This window comes from Protopterus annectens, chromosome 3.part1 (assembly GCF_019279795.1).
Source record: "Protopterus annectens isolate FY-2018-M chromosome 3.part1, PAN1.0, whole genome shotgun sequence".
Taxonomy (NCBI): Eukaryota; Metazoa; Chordata; order Ceratodontiformes; family Protopteridae; genus Protopterus; species Protopterus annectens.
The window spans coordinates 387,446,603-387,472,760 of record NC_056732.1 but is presented as its reverse complement, the minus strand read 5'-3'; the positions used below and the strand labels follow the sequence as shown (position 1 = coordinate 387,472,760).

Genomic DNA, 26,158 nt, shown 5'->3' with positions numbered 1-26,158 from the left:
TTTGTAAGAGCCTTACAGTAATTGACTGGGTGGCAGCAATTTACCTTATAGTCTGGAGAGAGGGACACAGCTGGTGAATCTGTGCCAGCCTTTCCCCAATGTGTGTGTGTGTGTGTGTGTGTGTGTGTGTGTGTGTGTGTGTGTGTGTAAGAGTGTGAGCATTTGTGTTTGAAATCAGATATTCAAGTGTGTGTGTCAGATACTTGGAACTGGGACACAATGCTCCAAAGTGAGTCTTGTTTGAGATCTGGAGAGACAGAAAGTCCAGTCCCAGTGGAGAGTGTTCTCCTGTGTGCTCTTGGGGGAAACTGTGCTTGCTGCAGAGCGCTGCACTTGAAATACTGTATAAATTCATTCCTGTTTTTAGTGACTGCCTCTCACCAGTGTCAGTGGTGAGGATTGGGCCTCCTTGGTTACTGGCCTGGAGTAAAGAGGAGCTGTCACATTAGTAAGGAAGTACAATATGTACAGGAAAAATAGGATATGAAGTGTGCTGTGAGGCTGTGCTTGTTTAATGGATAGATATAGAAGAGTGGTGAGCATAAAGGATTTTTATTGGAATTTGACTTAAGAAGGTAGCTAACTTAATATGAGAAGATGCAGACAAGGCAACCTGGAAGAGTGTCCAGTAATAGTCACCTGGTAACACCATGTGACAAGAAACAGCTGTAAAGTAAATTATGTGTGGGGAATGGGGCAAGGTAGAATTACTGAGCTCTAGCTTAGTTTTTCAGGGTGTAAAGCACCCTAAATAAACAATAGATAGCCCTGCCATGTGGCATTAACTGATAATGCACTGCAAAGACCAAGAATACTGTAAAATGTATAACTAGTATGCAATTTTAAAAATGTTGTCAAAAATATTATCAGATTGCAATTAGAAAAAAATCTATGATAATGATTGCTGCAGTGAACTTCAAACAGTTTGGGACAGAAAGAACTGTAGCACAAAATGACAATCAGAAGGTGTCCCAGTAATGAAATTCTATCAAGCTGGTAATATGTGAGCAGGCCAATGGAAACTCAAATCCCCAAAACTTTAGGCAATTAAACAACAGCAAATCAAAGATGTCCATAAGTGATTCTAAGCCTGCTTCTGGTGAGTACAGTATTTATTTTCACCTAACAAATCATTGTCAGTGAAATGTGGATTTGTACAATGTCTAAGAGAAGGCTGTAAATAAATTCTAATGATCCACAGTAAAAACTCTGAAGGAGCAGCATTTAGCACACCTTTCTTTGTTTGTGTAATCTAGTGGTTGTAAAAGGCATGGCACGTGCTGAGTCACTGTCCTTCTCAGTCTGTCATGGGAATGTGCTTCCCAAATTAAAAGGATCCTGGGAGAGATGATATGAGTAGTCGGTTAACAGGATCATGAAAAAGGCAAATGAATTACATATGCTGTAGAAATATATCATGTTTCTTTCTTTGCTGATGAGCAGAGTACTATAACAGCAAAACTGTGTTCAATGGAGCATGAAAACGAGGGCATGTCCATGTATGCAATTCTACTCCATACCTTAACAAAACCTAACACACTTACAATACAATTTCTATATAATTATGTACTCATGTGTGACACTGCCCTGAAAAAGAGAAGTTTGTGCTGTGCCTAAAGGGTCATTTGTTTTACGTACATATAAATATACTGTCTGCAGGCAGACAAAATTACCTAACTAGTCAACAAATCATATATTCACCTTTTAAAAATAGGTACTATCCTAAATGTTCTAAGATTTCAATGATTTATCTGCATTTTTAAGTGACCTCTTACTTTTGGAAGGAAGTCAACAGTGCTGTGGAATGCTGGAATTCATTTCAGGGATGGGAAAGGTGTTGGCCTGTACCTAAAACACTTGGCAAAAGGCCTGCTTCTCTTAGGCAATGTGCAATAAAGCACACACACACACAGGTCTGTAATGTCTCCCTACCATTAGTGAGACATGTATTGTTCCTACAGCCCTGAAAAATAAAGTAGCTGCTAAAATAAAATTTAAAAAAAAAAATCTCAAAACTAGATGTAAAGCCATTGATGTTACAGTTTTTTTCCAGGCAGGGCTGGGCTCCCACTCTTAGTACTTTTATGTGCTGTCTCCAAGATTACCGTAGCTGCAGTAAGGGGAATACGACATAACACAACCTTGGAACTAGAGTATATTTCTGAGATACGTACTTTATTCTCACTATGCTAAGGATTGCCATATCTCCGGAATAAAAAGAAACCAAATGCTAACTGGTGGAGAGCATAAACCCAGCAGACAGACCCCATCAAGGAATGTTTCTCAATGTTAGATGTACAACAGTCTAGAGAAACTATAGGATGGAATAGAAGTAGGGAGAGCAGGAACAGGCTATAAATGGAAGAATGAAATTATAGAATTAAAATGATACAAAATGCGGAGAAGCTTAAAAAACGTTGATGTTAAATTTGTTGAAAAATCATATAGAAAACAATTAAAAATTAAGATGTATCTTTCTTAAATCCTCTACTTTCCTCTCAGACATGAAGGCATTTAGCATACTGACCACAACTCCTGACTAGTTCTCTTTAAAGGAAGAAAGTTGCGTGAATTGTGCTTATGGCCAAATGTGTTGTCAGGAAAAGAGTTGTACACTTTGATGTTCTGTTAATTTTTCTCATTTGTCAGAGTCTGCAGGTAAGCAGTAACCTAATAGCAGTCCAGGTGGGCACGTTAAAACATGTACATCTGCCTCTCATGTAGTGTGCCCTGCCAGAGGTATTGCTAGGGTGGAGTGAAGGAGGCAGCCTCTCCAGGTGTAAGGTGTTGGGGGGAGAGAGATCAGGAGATGCTGATTGATTGGTAGTGCTGTTGAATGCCAGTATACATTTCTGAACTGACAGTCCTGAAGTTGCATCAGGTCACTTGCTACAGTTTTAAAAGTAGAAACAAGATTTTTTGTTTTAAGTTGGAGTTGGGAGAGTAAAGACATGAAATCTGGTTCGCTCGTGTTAAGAGTGCATGCTAGATCAGAATGGTGCAAGCTGAGGATATAAATAACAGGAGTACAGAAACAGGATCTGTCTGGTTCTTGAGGTTAGGAACACCAGCTAGACCAGAACAAACTGTTTTTGTTCTACAACTTGGAGTTGATGGGTACATAAATCTGACCTGGCTGGCTCCTAAGGTTAGGAGCACAGAGAGATTAGAGCAGTTTTTTTTCCAACTTACCCCTACACCCTACCACTGCCAGTTAATCACTCAGGAAAACCAGTACAGAATGGAATCCCCACCCCCACACAAGGAAGGCAAGCTGCCACTCATTCCTCCATTAAGATCATGCACCCACCACTGTTCAGACCAGAATTGCTAACTGGAAAGGTATATGCCTACACCTTTGCTCTGCAGCTATTCCCAAGAACCATTCTTAGTCATTTACTTTGCATTTGCTCAGGTGTACATACTACCTGGCTCTTTCTGAACACTCATACTACTGTCAGGTATAACAGATGTTTATCTGACTTGATTTCCTATAGCAGAACCATGTTATTTTGCCTTGCACCTCCCCTTAGCTGAATACTCAGCTCCTCCAATTTTTTCTCCCTGCTTGCTATTTTTATGGCATAACAACACGTCTCTGAATTTATATATGCTCTGGTTGTAATTTTCATCCACACATTTTCATCAAGCTAAGTAATTTCCTTGCTGATTTCATCCACTTTTTGCTGGGTACAAATGAGTGTAGTTCAGACATTTAGCATCTGTCACTTATTTGTGAATCTAACCTTCACCAAAATTACTTGTGGTAAACAAAACTGTCCTGCTATTCAAAACTATTTTACTTTGTAGATTTAAAAAGATCTTTGGACACATTTCCTCTACCCTACCAATACACATCCACGTTCTCCACTTTTTTTGCTGACTTATAAGTGCCTTTCAGTTAGTACCATGACTTCTTATCACAACCCCTATCTTTCAAATCCTGGTCAAACAATCCTTGTAGCCCTTAGATGTTACTATATATATATATATATCACATTTCTTCTTTTTCCCCCAATTACACTTTCTAGTCACTTTTAAGCACACACTTGCTTTACTTTCTCCAGTCATGCCTCTTTGCTTCTGCTCTTCTGCAGACTTTTTCCATGTCACATATTGCATTAATACACTTAGTCCAATCCTGCTGTCACAGTTTAACAGATAATTCTGCTGTGAAAGCAAACAGATGATTTTCAAACACTGCACTTAGCTTACTTACTCAATATTTTCTTGGCATCTGCTACAACACCTGAATTAACTAAGGTTTTATTCAAGTTAATTTTTTGTAATGAAATGTTATACATCTCTTCAGCAGTCATTATCTTACCTAATGTGTCTCCTTCAGTTTCAATATCATTACTTATGTTGTCCTCAGAATTGTTTTCACTTACATCACTGGCATACGATTCATCATCTGATGCCTGCAAAAGCAAGTAAAAAAAATAAGGGTTGTATTAAAAGAAAGATCAGTGAATATCTTTGCAGAACCTAAAGCAATTAAAGTTTGGAAAAATACATTTATACCATATATATTCATTTTTAGCAGAAACTTTTAAATGATCCATGTGCAATAAAATCTTAGGTTAGGGACAGTGCTCATTTATCCTTTCACAGATGCACCAAGTTTGAACTTTCTAATGTCTACCCTTAGTCTTTTTAGAAAACACAAATTCAGCAAAGGAACATGCAGTGAACTTAAGTAGGTATACTGAACATGTTATTTTATCATCTACATAACAAAGGCATTAAAATAAAAAAGGTCATCATTATACAATTCGGAAAGAAAATGTACTTCTTCATAAACACAAGGTAAAACACAGAAACAGTTGTCCCAGTTAATGAGAAGAATGTACAGTTTTAAGACACTGCGACACAAATATGTTTTGGAAGTTAGCCACTGTAATCAATCAAAGTTAATGCAGACATATAAAATGAGCATTTAAAAGGACATTTTAGGTACCAGGCTCAGCGCAACATAAACAATGTAACACAATATAGTAATGAAGCAGCTTTAATTTCTAATATCTAGAAATGTTTACACACTAATTTTGTGGCAAGTTGTAACTGCTCATGTTGAAAGATATTTGCACAAGTGGGAAAGAAATATTTAGGGCTAATCAGTTTCCAGTCACTCTGTGGAGGAAACAATGTATGTTATTAAATTTGTTAAACTCTCTACCCAACTGAATCTAATGTCACAGTAAGTGTAAGCAAGGTATGGTGGCTTAATGGATAAGGCACTGACCTTGTAAGCCAGGGACTGTGGGTTAAAGTGTCAGCTGGTATGATATCAGCCCAGTCCCTACCCAAACTGCAAAAAGTCACACAGGAAGCCTTTTCCTCTGCTGAAACTTGGTTATCCAATGCCCAATTAATACTCAACCCAAACAAAACTAAACTACTCATCTTCCAACCCACCAAACATACTCAAAACAACTCTCACTTTAACATCACAGCAAAAGACAACACCACTATATACCCAACTGAACATACCAAATTGCTAGGAGTGGAAATAGACAATAAACTAAAATTTGACACTCACATATCCATGACCATAAAAAAAGTCCACAAAAAACTAGGAGCGTTATACAGAAATAAGCAACTTCTCACCAAAGCAGCAAAGATTTCAATAGCAAATTCCCACCTCATCTCCACCCTACTTTATGCCTCTCCAATATATACCAACCTAAGGCTATGCGATCTAAACAAGCTAGAGACCTGCTACAACAAGATCACCAAATTCGCCACAGGGGCATCCTACCGTAGTCACCACTGTCTCTCACTTGCTGAACTGGGCTGGCTTGAACTCCCTCACCTCATTCAATGGTATCAACTATCACTAGCCCACAAACTAGTAAACCATCCACTAAATGTCCCATCCCTACAGAATCTACTCCAACCCTATCGCACCACCAGACCACTAAGATCCAGCAACAAAAATCACTTGCAGATCACTAAAGCCAATAACTCTGCTGGTGAAGCACTATCCTCTTGCGCCACAGCCAAATTATGGAACTCCCTCCCACCCACAATTACCTCCATACCATCATGCACCCACTTCAAAACTTTACTAAAAGTGCACCTAAAAACATGCTGGCTATGCCCTTGCAACTCCCACTCTAATATCACCCACCCCATCCAACCACTACCTTTCTTTCCACCCCACTAACTACCTTGATTATAGCAAGCTCAGATGTTCATAAGCCTAGTACTTATTATACAGCAGGAACTTCTTATTGTAACATTTGTTAATGTCTGTTATGTACTTTGCAGATAAAGATTCTAGTTGTCTACTGATAGGTTCATAGGTTCATAGGTAGGTACTAGGCTATTGGCCCTAGGGCCTATATAAGCCTAGCCAAAGGTACCCTGGCTTTCACCACCCAAGAAAATTATTTTCCTGTGCCACTGTCGAGCAGAGCCACAGAAGTGATCCCCGGGGTGAATTTCCTATCTCCCATCCAATCATCAAGATTTTTCTTGAACAGTGCTAATGAGAAGCTTTGTTTGATATAGATAAGTAGTTTGTTCCAGAGTATGCGAAGTCTCTGGGACAAGAATCTATCCCTCCAGCATGTTCTGTTTATTGTGGCAACGAGGTTTAGGTCCCTAGAGCGTGTAGCTCGTAGGGATTGGGATTTCTTTAAGTGGAACATGTCTAAAAGCTCTGGGTTTGACATAGCTTTGTGTGTTAGGCAGAGATCGCCTCTGAGTAGGCGATATGCAATGGAGTAAAGCTGCAGTTTTTTGAGACTGTCTGCATAGGGCATCTCTTTGAGGCCGGTAATCCTCTTTGTGAGGTATTTCTGTGGCCTCTCCAGTTGTTGTAGATGTCTTGTGAGGTACATACCAAAAAGGGCATTGTACTCTATATTGGGTCTAATGAGTGACGAGTAGAGGGGAACAATGACCTCTTTTTTCCTGGATGAGAAACCTTTTGTGATGAGGTGTGCCACATAGAAGGATTTCCTGACTACTGTGGCGATGTGATTATCAAAGGAGAGACTACTGTCCACCTGTGTCCCAAGGTCTCTTATCACACTTTCGGTGTTAAGTAGACTACCACCTATGTGGTAGTTTATGGGTACCGAGTTTTTACCAAAAGGAATGACAATGCAGTTTTTGGCATTGAGCTTGAGGCCATGGCTTTGATACCAGGCATCTGCCTCAGCAAGGCCCTTTTGTAGGATGTCCACATCTTTTGGAGTTTTAATTATGGCTCCTAGTTTGCAGTCATCTGCGAACTTCGTTAATAAAGACTTTCTGTGTTGGCCTGTACTTCAGAGAAGTAGATACCAAACAGGAGAGGACCCAGGACTGAACCCTGTGGTACTCCACGTGTCACTAGTCTGAAGCTGGATTTGGAGTCTGCTACTTTCACAGTGTGGGTTCTGTCAGTGAGCCAGTTCATAGGTTCATACTAGGCTATCTGCCCAAGGGCATTTATAAGCCTAGCCAGAGTTTTGTGGCTTTCGCCACCCCTTTAGTTTGGAGGATACTATGCCCATTATTTTGCTGTGCCTCTGTCAAGCAGTGACACTGAGATAATCCCTGGGGTATATCTGCGATCTCCCATCCATTGGTCAAGATTTCTCTTGAACAAAGCCAGCGAGGTGCTCTGCCTCACATGTACCGGGATTTTGTTCCGCAGCATAGGGAGTCTCTGGGTGATGAATCTGTCCCTCCAGCACGTCCTATTAATAACCGTGTCAAGGTTTAAGTCTCCCGCCCTTGTAGTTCTGAGGGATCTAGATTTTTTGAGGTGAAGTATGTTCATCAATTTTGGGTTGGACATGGCCTTGTATGTCAGGCACAGGTCACCTCGGAGCAGACGGTAGGCGACTGAGTAGAGCTGAAGTTCCTTCAGTCGGGCAGCATAGGACATATTTTTGAGACCCTTTATCCTTTTGGTGAGTAACTTTTGGGGTCTTTCCAGTTGCTGCAGGTGTCGTGTCAGATACATTCCGAATGGGGCATTGTACTCCATCATTGGCCTGATGAGTGACAGGGGGACGATGACTTCCTTGATCTAGATGCGAATCCCTTCATGATCAGGTGGGCAAGGTCTTCCTAACTACTTTGGCAACGTGAGTATCAAATGAAAGGCTACTGTCAACCTGGGTACCTAGATCCCTGATAACCTCTTCTGTGCTTAGTGGGTTGCCGCCTATATGGTAGCTAGGGGTAACCTTGTTTTTCCCCGAAGGGTATGACTATGCATTTTTTTGGCGTTTAACTTTAGGCCATGGTTCTGGCACCAGTTTTCCATTTCTATAAGACCCTTCTGAAGGATATCGGTGTCAGATGTTTTCTCAACTATGGCACCCAGTTTGCAGTCATCTGCAAATTTTGTCAGCCATAATCCTCCTGTGTTTGCTTGTACTTCTGAAAAGTAGATGGCGAACAGGAGAGGGCCCAGAACTGAGCCCTGTGGGACACCACTTGTGACAGGCTTTGAGTCTGACATGGCGCCAGCAACTCTGACCCTGTGGGTTCTGTCACTTAGCCAATTTGCAACCCATCTTGTGACGTATGGGTTTACATTTAAGCTGATGAGTTTTTCAATGATACCTGAGTGGGGTATTGTGTCGAAAGCCTTTGCCAGGTCGAGGTAGGCTGTGTGGACTGCCTTTCCCTCATCAATGGCCTTGGTGACTGTTTCGAAAAAGTCCACCAGGTTTAAAAGGCATGATCTGCCCTTGACAAAGCCAAACTGGGTCGGATCCAAAGTCTGCAAGTCTCCTATGTCTTTATTTATGAGTTCGATTATGATCCTCTACATAGCTTTGCAGATCAAGCTTGTCAAGCTGATGGGACGGTAATTTCCCGGATCGGTGGAGGCACCTCCTTTGTGAAGTGGTACCACAGTTGCCGTACGCCACTCCTTAGGCACGTATCCTGAGGTGAGGCTAAGATTAAACAGCTGCCCTAACTGCGGGTTTAATTCCTCATTGAGTTCGTGGAGCACACATCCGGGGACACCATCTGGTCCCATGGATGCTGTGTTTTTTGCCTTGGAGAGAGCAGTTCTCACCTGAGCGTTTGAGATGTTTGGGGGGCTATAATTCTCTGGTATAGATATCTCACCTTTTGGGAGTTTGCACTGAACCTGTCAGCCAGTATGTTGGCAATGTCTGTAGGTTCAGTAATTTTTACATCATTTTGAACTAATTCTATGCATATCTGGGAGTTTCCTCCCAGGTTTCTAACATAGCTAAAGAAGGCCTTATGATTGTCCTTTGAGTCCTTGGCGACTTTTCTCTCAAAATTTGCCTTGGATGATTTTATGAGAGATCTTAATTTTTTACTTATAATGATCAAGGGTGTTTTCCCTTTTAAGGATTTTGCTCTATCTTGTAGTAGCTTCCTCCTTTTGTTGTAGAGCTTGTTTATGGCTGGGGTCCACCAAACTGGACGCTTGCCTTTGGTGCAAAGGGTCTTTGTTTTATTTGGGATTGCCTGATCCATGCAGTCCTGTAGGTGCTGGTGGAAGGCATTTGTAAGTGATTCAGCGGCTTGAGTAATGGTTTCCGCAGTCTCGGGGGCCATAAGAGAGACCACACTAGCCTTTAGAAGTGTGAAGTCGGCTTTTGAGAAGTTCTTCACTGTGGTCTTTTTTATCTCAGGTGGGGGCGGGATGTGGACTTCCAGTGAGATTAGTTTATGGTCTGATCTCACCAGTGAAGGGTATACTTCCGGTGTTGAACATTGTGACCCCATGTTCGTGATGATGAGATCTAGTATGTTATCTCCTCTTGTGGGAATGGTGACTAGTTGTTCCATGGCATTTGAGTTTATGAACTCTAGGAACCTTTGGGCTAGATTGTTGGGGCTAGAGTAGTGATCCCAGTCTATATTCGGGTAGTTGAAATCACCTAGTATGATGGTGTTTGGAGATACATTTATTGGCAACCCATCTTATGACATACAGATTTACACCTAGTTTACGGAGTTTATCTATAATTCCAGAGTGGGGGATGGTGTCAAAAGCCTTGGCGAGATCTAGATAGGCTGTGTGAACCACCTTACCCTCATCTACGGCTTTGGTGACTGCTTCAAAGAAGTCTATCAGGTTTAGGAGACATAATCTGCCTTTTACAAACCCGAACTGGGTGGGGTCCTGAGTTTGGAGATTACCAATGTCATTGTTTATAAGTCCCATGATGATACGCTCCATAGCCTTGCAGACCAGGCTCGTTAGGCTAATGGGACGGTAGTTTCCGGGGTCTGTGGTGGCTCCCCCTTTGTGGAGTGGGATAACTGTCGCTGTGCACCATTCAGTGGGCACATAGCCTGAGGTGAGGCTATGATTGAACATGGTACTTAGGTGGGATGCCAGTTCGTTCTGTAGTTCATGTAGAACACAGCCTGGGATGTCGTCAGGTCCCATGGATGCTGTGTTCTTGGCTTTGGATAGTGTATTTTTTACCTGTGCAGCCGTGATTACAGGAATTTTGCATTCTTCTGGTATAGAGATGGGCCCTTTAGGGGATGACAGAGGGGTAAAGTTAGCTCTGAACCTATCTGCCAGGATGTTGGCAATATCCGTTGGTTCTGTATATTTAGTGCCATTGTGCTGTAACTCAGAGCAGATCTGAGTGTTGCCATTGAGATTCTTGACATGACTATAGAATGCTTTGTGGTTGTCTTTAGAGTCAGTGGCGATTTTGTTTTCATAACGAGCTTTGGAGGATTTTATGAGGGATCTCAGCTTCTTACTGAAGCTGACCTGGAAGTTTCTCCAGTCATGGGATTTTACTCTTTTTTTGCAACAGTTTCTTTCTTCTGTTGTAGAGTTTGTTTATGGCAGGGGACCACCAGATTGGCTTCCTTTTTTTGGATGATAGCATCTTGGTTCCATTAGGGATTGCACGATACATGCACTCATGTAAGTCCTTATAAAGTGCATTTGCGTAGGATTCAGCAGTCATACCTCTATTGTCCGTCAGCATGGGTGTCGTGAAGTTTGCCACTTCTGTCTTAAGAAGCGTGACGTTGGCTCTGGAGAAATTTGTTACTGTGGTTTCCCTAATGGGGGGTGGAGGAGGGATGTGGATGTCTAGGGTGATTAGCTTATGGTCGGATCTGACCAACGAGGAACTGACCTCTGGTGTGGAGCACCGGTTGCCCATGTTGGTAATAACCAGGTCTAGGGTATTGCTGCCCCTGGTGGGGGTGTGGATAAGTTGATCCATGGCATTTGAATTTATGAATTCCAGAAAACGTTGAGCACAAGAGTTGGTACATGAGTAGTTTTCCCAGTTAATGGTAGGGTAGTTGAAATCGCCCATTATTAGGGTGTTAGGTTGTACCCTAATATTTTCCAGTGTATTAAGAAATGAGGAGTGGGAATCCTGGGGCATGGTGGGGGATCTGTAGCAAGCTACAATTTGGACTGCAGTCTTGCCCAGTGTTAGTTGCACTTGGATAATCTCAGATGCATTATGCTGAGCAACTAGCCTGGAGGTGTGGATATCCTTAATGAATATGGACATGCCTCCCCCCTTTAGTGTTTCGGTCCAGGTTAGGTGGCCGAAAGGTGTGGTATGAATTATAGCCTGGTAATGCAGGGGTACTCTCTGGAGCCTTGAACCAGGTCTCTGTCACTGCACAGATGTCGATGTTCTCCATTTTAAGGAGTGCCTTGAGACAGTGCACTTTGAGGTTTAGACTTCTAGCACTGAGTAGCAATACCCTCAGATTCTTTTTGCCTGTACCTGTTAGGGTGGTGAATTTGTCATTTGAACCTTGCCTAAAAAAGGCACTATAGGGGTGGCTAGAGCCTTAGCCAGTATCCGGAATCCCAGGGGCGACAGGTGCAGGCCATCTCTGACAAAGCATCGTGGCTTGTCGATCATGTCAATGGTGCACAGTGGCATATACTGTAAGAAATGTCTATGTTTAATCTGTGTACCCTTCTAACATATTCTGGGCAGAAAGAGAAGTCACAGATGCAGGCTTTGTTTGATTGTGAGCACAACTGAAGAAAAAGGAAGCTTATGTTTCAGATAAAATACTTGGAAATCCTTTAAAGCAGTCAAATATAGGCATCATGAAGTCTAACACACTGGTGTGATTAAAAGGATGAAAACTCACATCAGGCTTTGTGCACATTGAATGGCGCACCGCAACGGTTATCCCACTCCACAAAGGGGGGGCCACAACAGACCCCGGAAACTACCACCCCATTAGCCTAATGAGGCTGGTCTGCAAGGCCATGGAACGTATCATCATGGAACTCATAAACAAAGACACTGGAGATCTCCAAACTCTGGACCCCACACAGTTCGGGTTTTCTTCATCTGTAAATATGTTTGTAATTAATTGCTATGTTAAATTGTTAATCGCTATGTAATCCAATGTAACTACTGTCTATTTTAACTGTGGAGCTTTACTCTCCGGGCCTCTGCTGAAAATGGATCTATGTCCAGTCGGACACTCCCGGTCAACAAATGTAAATAAATAAATAAATAAAAATAACATTTTACTATCAGTGGCTCAATGGGTTCTATTCCCACACCAGGTGCTTGGATTTATTTATGTCTGACAGTTACTTCAGTGGATTAAGGCTATGAGCTATTAATGGTCAACTTTCTGTAGCTCATGCATCAATTCTCTCAGTCTCAATTTGCCTGTTTTGTGACTCTAAGCAAGACACTTAATGAGACAGTGTTCTGGGGCAACTAGAAAATTGTTCTAGACTTCGCAATGGCCTCCTGGACAGCATGTATAGTAACTATCTACAAACCTATAAATAATCCTACACTGTAGAAATGTTACAGTAAACACCAACTGAAACATCTTTTGTGGCACAGAATTGTAAGAGTTGGCATATCTCGATATATTTAGCTTCCAAAAGCAGAGCACAACCATCTTTGTTATCGGATTTTAATTGTTAAATCCTGTTTTCTCTTTACTTCATTTTTTCCCTTTTTACTGTAAAACAAAGATACAACCCACTGTTACCATTGCGTCAAAATACAGATATAAAAGTTATTACACTGTCCTGAAAACATCTACCTTCAAATTATACACAACTAGGAACTAAATAAGCATCATATCTGTTAACGTGCCCAGTAAAGAAAAATTATTTCCATAAGTACATCCCTCACCTATGCACACACTAACTGCTATCTCCACCCAAACCCAGGACATTTTGTTAGATCAAAAAAGACTGACCCCCCCCCACACACACACACGCACGCGCGCACACACACACACACACACACACACCCACACACACACACACACACACACATCCATCTGATTCCATAACAACAACATTCAGCATCTGACTTTAAAATGCTGTATTTAAATGTCTGTAGAACGTGTAACAAAATCAAAGAATAATACCACTGGATTGTCATACATTCCTCAGACATTTTAGGGGTCACAGGAACATGGCTAAAGCAAATCATCTAGCAAGATGAAATAACTCCTTCAAGTTACAGCATTCTTTTTTTTTTTTTTAATTGTTCAGATGTCATATATACTGGCCTGGACCATAGTGCCCCACATCCTCACCAGGTCTACCAGTTATCCTCTTTTCACAATGGACTTACTCCAGTATTGCTGGGGCTGGTTATGGATCCTTAGGGTGTTCTGGAGACTCAGCTCATCTATGTTTACATCTGAGGAGGGAGAATTTTTTTTTTTGTTTACGCCCTATCCACTCCCTGCCCCCCTAAACACACACTTGTTGATTTTGTATGAGAGCAACTCTTCTCTTTTGCGCAATCTTTCCTTTTAGGAAGCATATTAACAAGTGCCCTCCAACCAAAGATTCCAATCTTTAAGTCACCAGAGACGCAAATCGAAACTGGGTTATCTGGGCTGTAATCAGGGCTTTATCCCTCTATGACACCAGAGTGGCCCAGGTTACAGCATTCTTAGGTGTAATCACACAACTAAATTCACAGGAGGTGTAACTATCCATTTCTAAAACCACTGACAATTATCTTTCTACAATGTCCCCATACCAAACTTTGGTCTTCACCATCTTTCTTGGCCTTAATCATATAAAAGTATTTCTTATGGGTATCTATCTGCCTCATAGTACTAGAAACCTCAATTCAGCAGAAAGCATCCTAGCATGGGTCTCTTCTAACATAATAAAACCATTATATTGAGCTGCTTTAACACAGGTTGGTCCACCTGTCCATCCCTTCTCCGCAAATAAAATATAAACTTTTCAGCTTCATAAAACTCAGTAATGACCTCAACTAGATGTAACACAACATTCAAAAAAGCAAACATATTATACTGTATGTTAGGTATCAGTCCTTAAAAAAAAATAACACAAGCAAGAATCCTCTCCAACACCTTAGATGATCACCATCCAACATGCTCGATTAGAAAATATCAGAAACCAGATACCTACATCTATTACAGTCTAGTAAGAAATGTAACTAAGTTCAACAAACAAGCCTCTAATGACACATTAAAACATTGCAACTGGTCACCCCCTTAAAACACTTGTCTTATGTAAAACTGTGGACCCATTCAACAGTACTTTCCTAGACATTCAAAACAAACAGGTCCTGTTACATTGAGACTAAGAGCAAAATCAGCTACTTGGCTACCTCATAAAAGCAAACATATGAGATAAAAAAACAAAGTCTAGGGAAAATGAATTTATGTAAATCCAAAAAAAAAACCTATCAAGCCTACAGGCAGCTATGAGCTCACATTAAGAAACAAGTCCTCACAGACAAAAGAAATTACAAAAAAGAAACTGCACCAAAGTAACCTTAGCAAACCTAAGGAATTCTGGACCACTATATAGAACATTGTAAAACCTGGCAGAAAGCCACAACTAAATCCCATATCTACTGATTTTAACTCTACTACAGCTGATAAATTCGGTCAACAGATTTTATCTACAGCTACAACCCTCTCCTTACAACAGAATGGCAACTTGCCTCATAATAATGCAAATACGATCTCAAGCACAGCTTACTCCTCTCTCACTCCGGTGTCAACTCACATACAAAAAAAAAAAAAAAATCAGTCACTACTCAAACCTCAGAATCTTCCAGCTGAACACCTACAAATAGGAGGAGAAGCTACCCCGTTCCCACACATCAGTCATTCTACAGATTAATCATATCCGTCATCACTCTGGTAGAAATTCCATCTTAATTGCTCTACATATAGGGGCTAAACTCCACATAACTCTCTACCTATTGCTGTACTCCTACCTGTAGCCAAAATCCTGGGGAAAAAATGTCCACAACCAAATAGTAAATCTTTATGTAGGAGGTGATGTAGTATCTAAAACAACTTGGGATCCATCCACACCAATGTACACAGACAGAAATGTTTCCATTTCAGGACAGTGTAAACAAGAAGCTAAATGTAGATCACATAGTTTCTACCTTGTTCCTTGACCTGTTTAAGCATTCTGATACAGTGTCTTACCCATTATTACTACACAGATTGCCCACACTAGGCCTCAACAAAAACACCATCTCTTGGGTATGCCAACTATCTTACAAGCAAAAGTCAATGTATAAAATGGCAAGATTGTATCCTCTTTATAGCCATTACAAACAGGGGATCCCAATGCTCCATACAAGCCCCATTCTACCCTCCTATTTAACATATTTACTAACAATATGCATACAGCATCAAAGCAGGCCACCATAATTCAGTATAGTGATGATTCAACTCTGGAGTGCTCTGTCCAGAGTCTTCCACATCTGCATACTATTATTACTCGGGGAAATTTTCCTTTGACAGATATTTGGTTGTAGTAATCTCAGCTAGATTTTAACCTTTAAAAAAAAAACAAACAAACAAAAAAAAAACCTGATTCTACTGTCCCCTACATGACAGTCCTAAAAAACTCACACACTATATCAAGCATCCTCTAATAAATAAAACGGAGCAAGTGAAAGAAACAAACAAAACTCTTAAGGGTGATCATAAATGAAAACCATAAATTTGACCAACTTACCCAACACACTGCCGAACGTAAACTGGCAACTCAAACCATACCTCATCAACCCAATCACAATATCCACTGCAAAAAACCCAGCTCCTTCGCAGCTTATTGTACACCTCCTCAGTTTTCACTAACTTGCAGTCTGCCCAGATATCAAAGCTGCAACAAAGCTACAATAAAATTACTAAACTTGCCAAGAACCTTAATTCAAGATCTCATCATTGTACCACACGCAAGAAACTAAACTGGCTTACACTCCTTAACTTGCTCACATATACAAAACTAACAACTGCGTTCAAGCTATTAAATCAACCTGAGTGCATACCATCTATAGCCAAGCCTTCTATAGTGGTATACCTTACTAGAAATCTGAAGTCCACAGACCAGGGCTTAACCATGACCGGAAATTCATCCCTGGCTTGGCACCTATGTCTCTGATGTAAACAGGTAACCTGTAAATGGTTCATCTCTGAAGCCTATGGTTACTTTTATCAAGGGTATCAGAACTTGTCAGAGATTTGGAATTCATGGCTAGACTTAAAAAGGCCCTTGTGGTCATTAGCCTAACAAACACCTATGACTAAGAAGGGCCAAAAATATAATTGGCAATGCTCTGTTCGCCATAAGCGTAACGAATTACTGGAATGTTGCATCAACCACAATAAAAACAAACCAATACTTTCAAACCTTCAGAATTCTGTTACAAAATCACCTTTCTAATTCTTGTCTTTGTAAATGCCCCTCTCCCCCAGTAACATTCACTCTTCTACTTCTACTTTCTCATTACTACATAGTCTCTACTTTCTTCAACCATATTAATTATATTTAAATCCATATCAAACTAACCCACCCACACACCCTATGAATGTATTACCTACTATAATACTATATTTGCTTTCTACCTTTCGTAGATTAATATATCTTTCAGACAGCGGACTTCCAAGATGGCGGCCCACTGAGAAATAACTTAATTTCACCTCTCCCAGTAAGGAAAACTGAAATTCAGAAAACAGAGCCAGTGAATTTGTCTTTTTGGGTAAATTTCAGTTACTGGCCAGTAAGAGCACTGCCTGGATGCCAGCAAAAAAGAAATTCAGAGATCCTAAAAGGAAATCCATGAAGGGAAAACACTGGCTGAGAAGAATCCTGCAGCTGTTCAGCAAAAAGCAGTTCAATATGAGAAGCTTGTAGTGGAAGGTAACTGCATTTCCAGTTCTTATGTTTTTATGGAGACAAGCTGATAAGGGTTATAAAAACAGTCAAGACATTCCTTCAGTGGCTAAGAGATAATGTTTTCTGAAAGCATTCATGTTGTCTTCTACATCTGGAAGAGGAATACAGATAAGACAAAAACAGACACTACTTAGTGTAAGCAGCAGCACAGGCTGTACCATGTGTCTTAGCATGGATAAAGCACGGTTGTATAAGCTGAACATACCATAACAGCAAATGTTCAAATGCACTGCTGCAGTAGCCTTAGCTATAGGGGTTATATCCTGCCATAGATATAACAGCCGGCCAGCTTCCAAAGGTTCGGGACACTTTCCACACTCCCAAACTGACAAATGACTCGAGCTGAGCTGACTAAAAAACAAGTTTGGGTGCAAAGCCCTTCAGAACTTTCCTGCCAGCAATCAAAAGGAGGTTGAACCCTGAAATGGCAAGGCTAGGAATAACAAAAAATAAAAGTCCACACTCTGGCACAAAAAACACACCAACAAACAAGGGTAAATGGAAGAAGGGAGCAGCTACTGCAGCAGTGATCATTCGAACATCTACTGTTATGGTAAGTTTAACTTACACAATTTTATGATGTTCTTCACATTGGTCACTGCTGCAGTAGCCTTAGTTAGATGGGTAGATTACCATAGCTAACAATATCTGGGAGTTGAACGGAGAAGGGCCCAGGAGCCACTGGAGTATGGTCCTAGCAAAGCATGATCTAGACCTACAGAAGGAGTACAGCTTACAGTGCTTTATAAAGGTATGTACAGAGGACCAAGCAGCAGTTTCTAGAATAATTCTAGAATCCAACCATTTCCAAAAAAAACACAGAAGAAGCCAAGGACTTTGCAGAGTGGGCCTTGACCCTGCCTGGAATAGATTTGTCATGGTGAATATAACAAAAGGTAATAGCCTTATACAACCATTTGGAAATAGTCTGGTTTGACACCTGTTGTCCCTTCTTCTTACCTTCACAAAAAATTAACAATTGAGTATCTGAAAGAGTTAGTTCTGTCAAGATAGTACCCGAGCTGTTTGTGGGCATCCAAGGTAAGGAGTATCCTTTCTCCCACATTTTTAAGTTCAGGAAAGAAGATGGGGAAATGGATGCCTTGAATTGAAGTCAACCTGGATACCCCTTTAGGTAAAATAGAAAGATTAGTTCTCAAAGAAATCCTGTCCTTGTTGAAATGGGGTAGGGTTGACTCAGATACTTTTCTTGCAGAAGTCAAAGCAATCAATTACGCTGTTCTCCATCTTAAGAACCTCATGTCAGCCAGATTAGCTGGTTCAAATGGAGAAAGTGCCACTTTCTCTAACAAAAAATTAAGATCCCAAGGAGGGGCCACCGGCTTACTTGGAGGATTCTTATACTAAACCCCTTTCAAGAACATTTTAACATGCAACTGCCTTGAAAGAAAAGGATCCATGTGCAGACATGCTGAAATGACTGATAAATGAACCTTAACGGAGGAATAAGAAAGGCCATAGGATACGGGTCTATATTATAACATCGAAGTCTTACAACTTCGAATGTTATAATATCGAACCCTATTCAGCGAAAGCTGGAAATAGCGAAGCTGCAGAACACCGAATACTAGAGAAAGTATTCGGTGGGCCGTTTCTGCAGCTTCGCTATTTCTTCGACTGTGGAGTGAAGGTTACGGACCGGGTTAATGTAAGTGTGCGAATGAAGGTGAGTGTGCGACAGGGACCTTAGGGTTAGGGAGCGGGTAAGGTGAGTGTGCGATAGGGACTTTAGGGTTAGGGAGCATGTAAGCTGAGTGTGCGATAGGGAGCTTAGGGTTCGGGAGCAGGTAAGGTGAGTGTGCGATAGGGACGTTAGGGAGTGGGTAAGGTGAGTGTGCAATAGTTAGGGACCTTAGGGTTAGGGTTGGGTTAAGGTAAGTGGATAGCTAGTGGTGTATGTATGGTTTAGTGTAAGATTTTGTGAAGTGTATGTGTGTGGATTATTTATTTTGGTGTGCTTGTGTTGTGTGTATGTTTGTCAGAACAGCAAATTTTTTCCCAGGGAAAAAATTAGCTATTCTGACTGTTCGGTTTTCTGGTGTTTCGCTCTAATGGGTTCAATATTATAACATTCAAAGTTATAAGACTTCGATGTTATAATATAGACCCATAGGATAGTAGCTTACACAAATATAATAAAACAAGCGAGTAACTAGTCCTGAATGAGTGCTAGTTATGTTGTTGTTAGCGACTAGGAAATACTTTTCAATTTGCTAATATATGATTTTTCTAGTAGCAGACTTTTTTGCCACCATTAGTACCTGCTGCACATCCTCAGTAAACAGGTGTCTAAAAGGAATTAAGGCCCTATCATTCAGGCAGTCAGATGAAGATGACTGATGTTCGGCTGTATCAAACACTCCTGTTCTTGTGCGAGTAGATACATTCTGTGAAGGAGCTCATGGTAATTGCCTCTGGCCATTTCCAAAAGAAGGGAGAACCATGACTGCCCAGGCCAGAAGGGAGTCACCACAACAATCTTGTAGTCAATCAGAAGTACCCTGGATATTAGTGGAAAGGCATACAGGAACATTCCTGTCCAAAGAAAAAGACAAGGCATCTGTCTTCCCGGCATTCCTGCATGGAGTCGTGGAACAGAAATTTACCAGTTGACTGTTCAGAAAGCAGGCAAAGAAGTTTACTTGAGAAACTCCTCATAGATAAATCAAATTTTGGAAGACCTCAGGATCTAGTTCCATTTGTGAGGGCCTGCCCTGGTCCTGCTCAGTATGTCTGGGACACATTTTGCTCTGACAAAATGTAGGAATGCCTGTGGAGTGAGACTCTGCTTTGAAGCTATAGTCCAAACAAATATGGCTAGTCAGCAAAGGTGGTATGACCTGGTTTCCCAGTTATTACTCCTGTACTACAACACTGTGGTATTGTCTGTAACCACTTGAAGAGTTTGTGGAGACCAAAGATAGTTCAGAGAGTTGAGTGCCTTAATCAGGACAAGCATCTCCTTGATATTTATGTGCGTGTATCTGTCCTTGGTGTTCCACACACCCCAGACTTTTTATCTATCCTGAAAATGCTCCCCAAGCAAAGTCTGAAGCATCTGTGATGACTGACTGCTTTGAAGCAGGGAGGGAGAAGGGGCGACCTTGTTTAGAAATATCTTCTTGCCTCCACCAAGTGATTTATGTCCTGACAAATCCCAGTACTGGGATCTGAAAAGATAGAGACCATTGATGCTGGGACCAAAGAGATTTCAGAAACCACTGTATCTTTCTCATATGGAGTCTTGCCAGGGGTATCATGAGAAACACAGATGCTACAAGACCTAAAATCCTGAGGTATTCCCTCGCAGTGACTGAAGTCTGAGTAAAAACTTACAGCTAGATCTAAATAAAGGGCTATTTTTTTCCCGTGGAAGAAAGGCTCTTTGAATTGAAGTGTCTAGTTGACATCGCAGGAATTCAATCCTGTTTGAGGGATTCTAGAAAGACTTTTGAATGCTCTCCTGGAATCTCAGCTTCTGCAAGAGATCTCTCACCCAAGAGAGAGAGAATCCTGACATTTTGAAAAAGACTATAAAGAGATAAGCAAGTCATCTAAATGTGGAAAAATGTGGATACCCTATAGCCTGCAATGAGCTATAACTAGAGCTAGACACTTTGTGAACAGTCTTGGAGCAGTGGATAGTCCAAAGGCTAAGGCAGAGAACTGATAATGTGATCCAGACACACAAAACCTTAAGAAACATCTGAAGTATGGATGAATAGGAATGTGAAGATGAGCATATTTTAAGTCTAGTGTTACCAGGAAACTTGAAAACTTGAAAGGGGAAGAAGAGGCAACATGTTGTGAAGTGACATAATTTTGTATTTGGGCAATAACATAAACAGGCGTAGGAAAGAAAGATCCAAAACTAATGCCCAATCACTTTCTTTCTTTGTCACTAGGAACATCCTAGAATAAAATCCCTTCCCTACCTGGGAAGGAGGGATTGGTTCTATCAGTCCTTGGGACGGTATGTGATGAAAAACAGAAAGAAACAAAACAGCCTGATCTGAAGGATGAGGAATGAGCCCCTGGAAAGGAGGAATTTTCTCTCACTGCCATCTGTAACCCTGATGAATGATTTCCAGAACCCATTTGTCTAAAACAATCCGTTTTCAAAAAGGAAAATGGAGATTCAGACTTACTGGAAGAGAAAGAGTGCCATGGTGGGAGGGGATCACAAGCTTGAACAGTCATTCAGATTTGTTGAAGCATATTTGGTTCTGGGAGGTTTGAGACTTCTTTTTGGAACCTCCTTGCCACTTTGTCTTAAACATCTGTTTATCTGAATTCTGTTGAGACTGTGTATTCTGTTTTTTGCCAAAAATGGATGAGGAGAAAGAAAATCCCTTGGACAATTTGGAAAAGAAGGGCTGAAAAATCTTAGAGAGTCCCTGGATCAGATTGTCCCTTTCATCACACTTTTTGATCACCTCTACAGCAGAAGGGCCAAACACTACATCTCTATTCAAGGGAGAATTTAAAACCTCATTTTAGCATCATCAGGATGGTTCTTAGAATGCAGTCAAGCAAACCTCCTTAAAACTGTACCAGTGGCCATAACCCTGGAAAAAATATCAACAGAGTCGTACACACACTGCAAATAATGAGTAGTGACCTGTGCAATAGAAAAAACTAAGTTATTTACAGCAGAATTTTCTTTGCAAGAAGAAACTGTAGATAAAAATAATCCCCTCATACTTTCAGAATATGTCAGAATAAATGTTAGCATATGAGCTTGACAATTTAAGATCATGAAATTCATAGCTGCAGAGGTATATGCTTTTTTCCCATACCTATCAATAATTGTCCCATTCTTATTAGAAAGAGCAACATTGGAATTAACCAAGTGTTTGGCAGCAGAGTCAGCTAAGTCTGCAGCTGCTGGGTTGGGTTTGGGAATAGTGTATAAAATTTTAAAAGACTGAGAAACTTTATACATCCTATCTGCCTTTTTAGGGACAGCTGGCTAACTACCAGGAAAATTGAAGGCAGTAAGGCACACATCTTCTAAAGCAGACAGGACAGGAGGAATGGGTGTAGCATCTGGAGATTCCTTCTGTAACAATTCATATTATTTTCTGGGGGACTGAGAAATCTCAGTGTTCTTCCACTGAAAACACTGGGACATTCTAGAAATAGCCTTAGAGAAAGAGAAACCCCCACAGGGAGAATCAGAAAGAGAGATTCCCTTTGAGGCTGAACCAGAAATCTCTGGACAAAACCCTGAATCTGCCCCTGCATCTTTCTGTTCAGATTCAGAATCTCTTCAGGAAAGGTGGCATCTCTCTTTCTTTACTGAAAAATACTCTACAAGACGGATTAACAGCCTGAGTCAAACCCTGAACCAGTCCCGGTATCCTATTCAAAAAAATCTGAGGAGGAGTAGGTATATGCTTGGTTTTCTGTTTCTTTTTAACAGGAAAAATGGGGCCACTCATGTTAGTAATGGCAGCTGCTGCTTCTCCATGGATGGGCACAGTATTCTGACAGAACAGGGAAACCTTTCTTGTTCCCTCATCCATGACTGAGAATAGTGGTTCTCCTTGAGCACTGGGAGCTTTCTCCCTCAAAGGGAACTTATCTGCTCAGTTAAGGAAAGCACAAGCTGACCATAGATCCTCAAAACCCCTCAGATGAGCATGTTTTTCAGTGGCAGTAAAGCTCTGAAGGACTTGGCAACCAAATTTGTCTTTAAGGCAGCTCAGCTCAAGCAGCTCAACAGTTTGGATGCATGGAAGGTGTCCTGAAGGTTTGGAAGCTGGTCGGTTGTTATATCCTTGGCAGGATATAACCCATATAGCTAAGGCTACTGCAGCAGTGATCAATATAAAAAACATCCTTCATTACAGGTCAATTCAAGCCTGGGAGTGTGGCTGTCAGTCTGGGACAACTGTTCTTATTAGAAGGGCTAAACTTCAGTATTTGAAGATGTACATAGTTTTTTGTGTTTTAATATGTTCTGGGGGTGTTTTTTTTTATTTGAGGGTTTTCATTAAAACAAAAAGTCTTGCAAGATGTGATTTGCAACAGTGAGGATGTAACTGGGGGCCTAGAAGGGAAATATAACAAAAGAGGTTAGAGTTTTGAAGAAATTATGAAAATATCTGGTATGGAAGATAGAAATTCAGTAGTAGGAGTTCAGAGAGAATTTACATATTATTCCCCAATGGTACAAAACTGGGCTAGGCTAGATACGAATTATATTTCACAGGAATATGTGTATTTAATTGAAAGTTTTTATGTTGTTGTATCTTTTGGCTTTTCCCGGTTAGGGGTCTCCACAGCGGAACTCCGGTCCGCTAATGATTGGCAGTAGATTTTTACGTACCGAGTTGCCAGCCCTGACGCACAACCTTCAACGAAGGTACACCCATTCACGCATGTCTCCACACAGAAGATGCATTAGCTGAGAATTGAACAGGACAACGTCTTACTGTGAGGCGACAACGCTACCGCAGCAGCATGTAATAATTATTTCAGATCGTATACCAATAATAAGTAACTAAAATAAAAAAATGCAGGGTAATGAAAAAAATTAAACATGGGCACATTCCCACCTATCAGTTAAATAGAGAGGAATTTAAGGTATGGGTAGCAGAATTTATTGAGGTGTTATTGTGGAAGATAGAAATTTCTTCTGAAAATATAACTAGGGAGTAGGATAAAATTAGTGTTTAAAAATAGAGAGGTATAAAAAAAAAAGAGACATGGTTAAGAAATAAAAAATATTTAGAGGTGACAAAGTGCTGCTGAACAGAGGGAATCTCACAGAAAAAGAAGAGGTGCAATTACAGAGTGCTAAAGAGAAAATAAAGGACTACCTCGATAATACACATGAGTTTATAAAGACTGTTGTTAAGCAAACTGTTTTTTGATAACTCTAGAGCACAAAACTTTTAGCACACCAGCTCAGGCAATAAAAAGAAGCAAGTGTTTTTGCCAATCCTACAACAAGAAAAATAACCAGAGATCCTGTAGAGGTATTTGAAATATTTCCGAAATTTTATGAAAATTGGTATAAAGCAAAGAAATGTGGAAATCAAGACAAAGTACAAATGGAAATGTTTATAAGGAAGAATTAAATATGCCAAGGTTAGAGGTGAGGCTCAATTACTAACAGCAAGGATAGAAGGAGATGAGATAAAATGATGATGTATAACCAATCTGCAGAAGGCCTCCAGGAATAGATGGTATTCCTGTGGAAGTTTTTGAAGCTAGAAGGGAAGAAAGTGGTAAAGATCTGAATGGTTTAATTTAGCAGTATTATAAAAGGAGAAGCACCAACATCCTGGAAGAAAACGGTGGTGACTGTAATACTAAAGATGGTAAAGATGCATCAGATCCAGCTTCATATACGCCCATTTCACTTCTAAACCCTGATTATAACGTGTTTTTGTCTATAATGGCTAAAAGAATGGCAAAGATGATGCCAAAATTGAAATATATGGATCACTTCAGTTTTGTCAAGGGGAAGTAAACATTTGACAACATTAATAGAACAATAATACAATAATGATCCAGAGGGAAGCCCAGTGTAAGAAAATGCCAGTGCTGTTGGTGGGGCTTGATGCAGAGAAACATTCAACAGAGCATGCTGAGATTTTATGAATAGGACAATGGAAGTATTTTCATTCCCTAATAAAATTATAAGGTTGATTTGCGGGATATATGAGGGATCAGAGGCAAAAATTAAAATGGGGTGGGGGGGTTTCTCCCTGATACGTTCTATTTGAGCAGAAGGACAAGGCAGGGGTGTCATCTTTCCTCTTTGTTGTTTGAATTATATTCAGAACCACTGGCAAAGAAAATAAGGGAATCAGAAATCTGAGGATATAACTGGTATAGTAATCAAAAAAAGTTGGCTTTGTTTGCAGATAATATTATTTCATATCTGATAAAACCAGAAAAAGACATTTCACTGCTGTGGAACACTCTTGAAACAGTTTCAAACCTTTTCAGGATGCAAGATCAATGAAGATAAAATAAAGACAACAGCTGTAAAGTATGTACCCACATACAAAGTGGTTCAGCAACACCGATATTTTTCACTGTTGAAGCAACACTCTGTCCCCGTGTGGAAAAATGGGAAAAGGAGTTGACGATGGATAGATGGATGGTAAAATTAAGTACTTAGGAAAATGGATTAAAAAGGTTTCTGTTTTGGCAGCAAAGGATATGTGGGAAGAGATTAAACAAAAGATAATACAAAAACTGAGAAACTGGAAGCTCTGTTTTATGAATACAGATAGCAAGATAAAAGCAGTGAAAATATTTTTAGCCTCTTTAGTTTTATACACGGGTCAAGCATATTTTTATCAAACAGAGGAGAAGTTGTGGATAGCAATTAATAAATAGTTGAAGGATTTTATCTGGGAGGGGAAGAGGGCAACAGTCAAGTAGGATAAGTTGATCCTCCCAATAAAACAAGGCTGTTTGTGATTACCTAATTTGAAGGGGTATTTCAGAACTACACAGTTAAGGCTCCTATATGCAAGACAAACACAAAGCTACAATTCAAAGCGGAAAGGAATGAAAATAAAATGGGAAGAAGCTCAAGAAACAAGGAGAAACTGGGATTTTGGATGCAGATCCTTAAGGGGAATAGCAATAATCATATAGAATAATGTGTTCTTTAAGGTGCAGAATGTATTCTAAGAAATAAGCCAATACGGGAATGGAGAAAGGAGATTCTACCAACAGGGATGTCAGCAATTAGAGGTACACAGAGAATAGCCAAATGGGGGTTGTAATTTACTTGAGAAAACTGGCAAGGGAACCAGGGTAATGGGAGCAAATAATAAGAGAGGGAAAGGTAAGAGAATGGGATGAAGCTATGAGCTACAGATTGCCTTCCCTATCAAGGATTGATATCAGAGTACCAACAAAGAGAAAGAAATAGGGGGATCTTAAGCAAAAGAAATAGGGGGATCTTAAGCAAAAGAATAGTGCTGG

The 26,158-nt window shown here is 40.5% G+C and overlaps 1 protein-coding gene across 5 annotated transcripts in view; it reads right to left on the bottom strand.

The window, feature by feature from the left end:
- Window positions 1–26,158, bottom strand: part of OSBPL3 (oxysterol binding protein like 3) — a 2,414,360-nt gene that overhangs the window by 609,574 nt on the left and 1,778,628 nt on the right. For all 5 annotated transcript variants that reach the window (XM_044066857.1, XM_044066855.1, XM_044066859.1 and 2 more), the window contains one exon: window positions 4,328–4,421. In XM_044066857.1, the coding sequence (XP_043922792.1) occupies window positions 4,328–4,421 (94 nt within the window). The remainder of the gene's footprint in view (window positions 1–4,327; window positions 4,422–26,158) is intronic.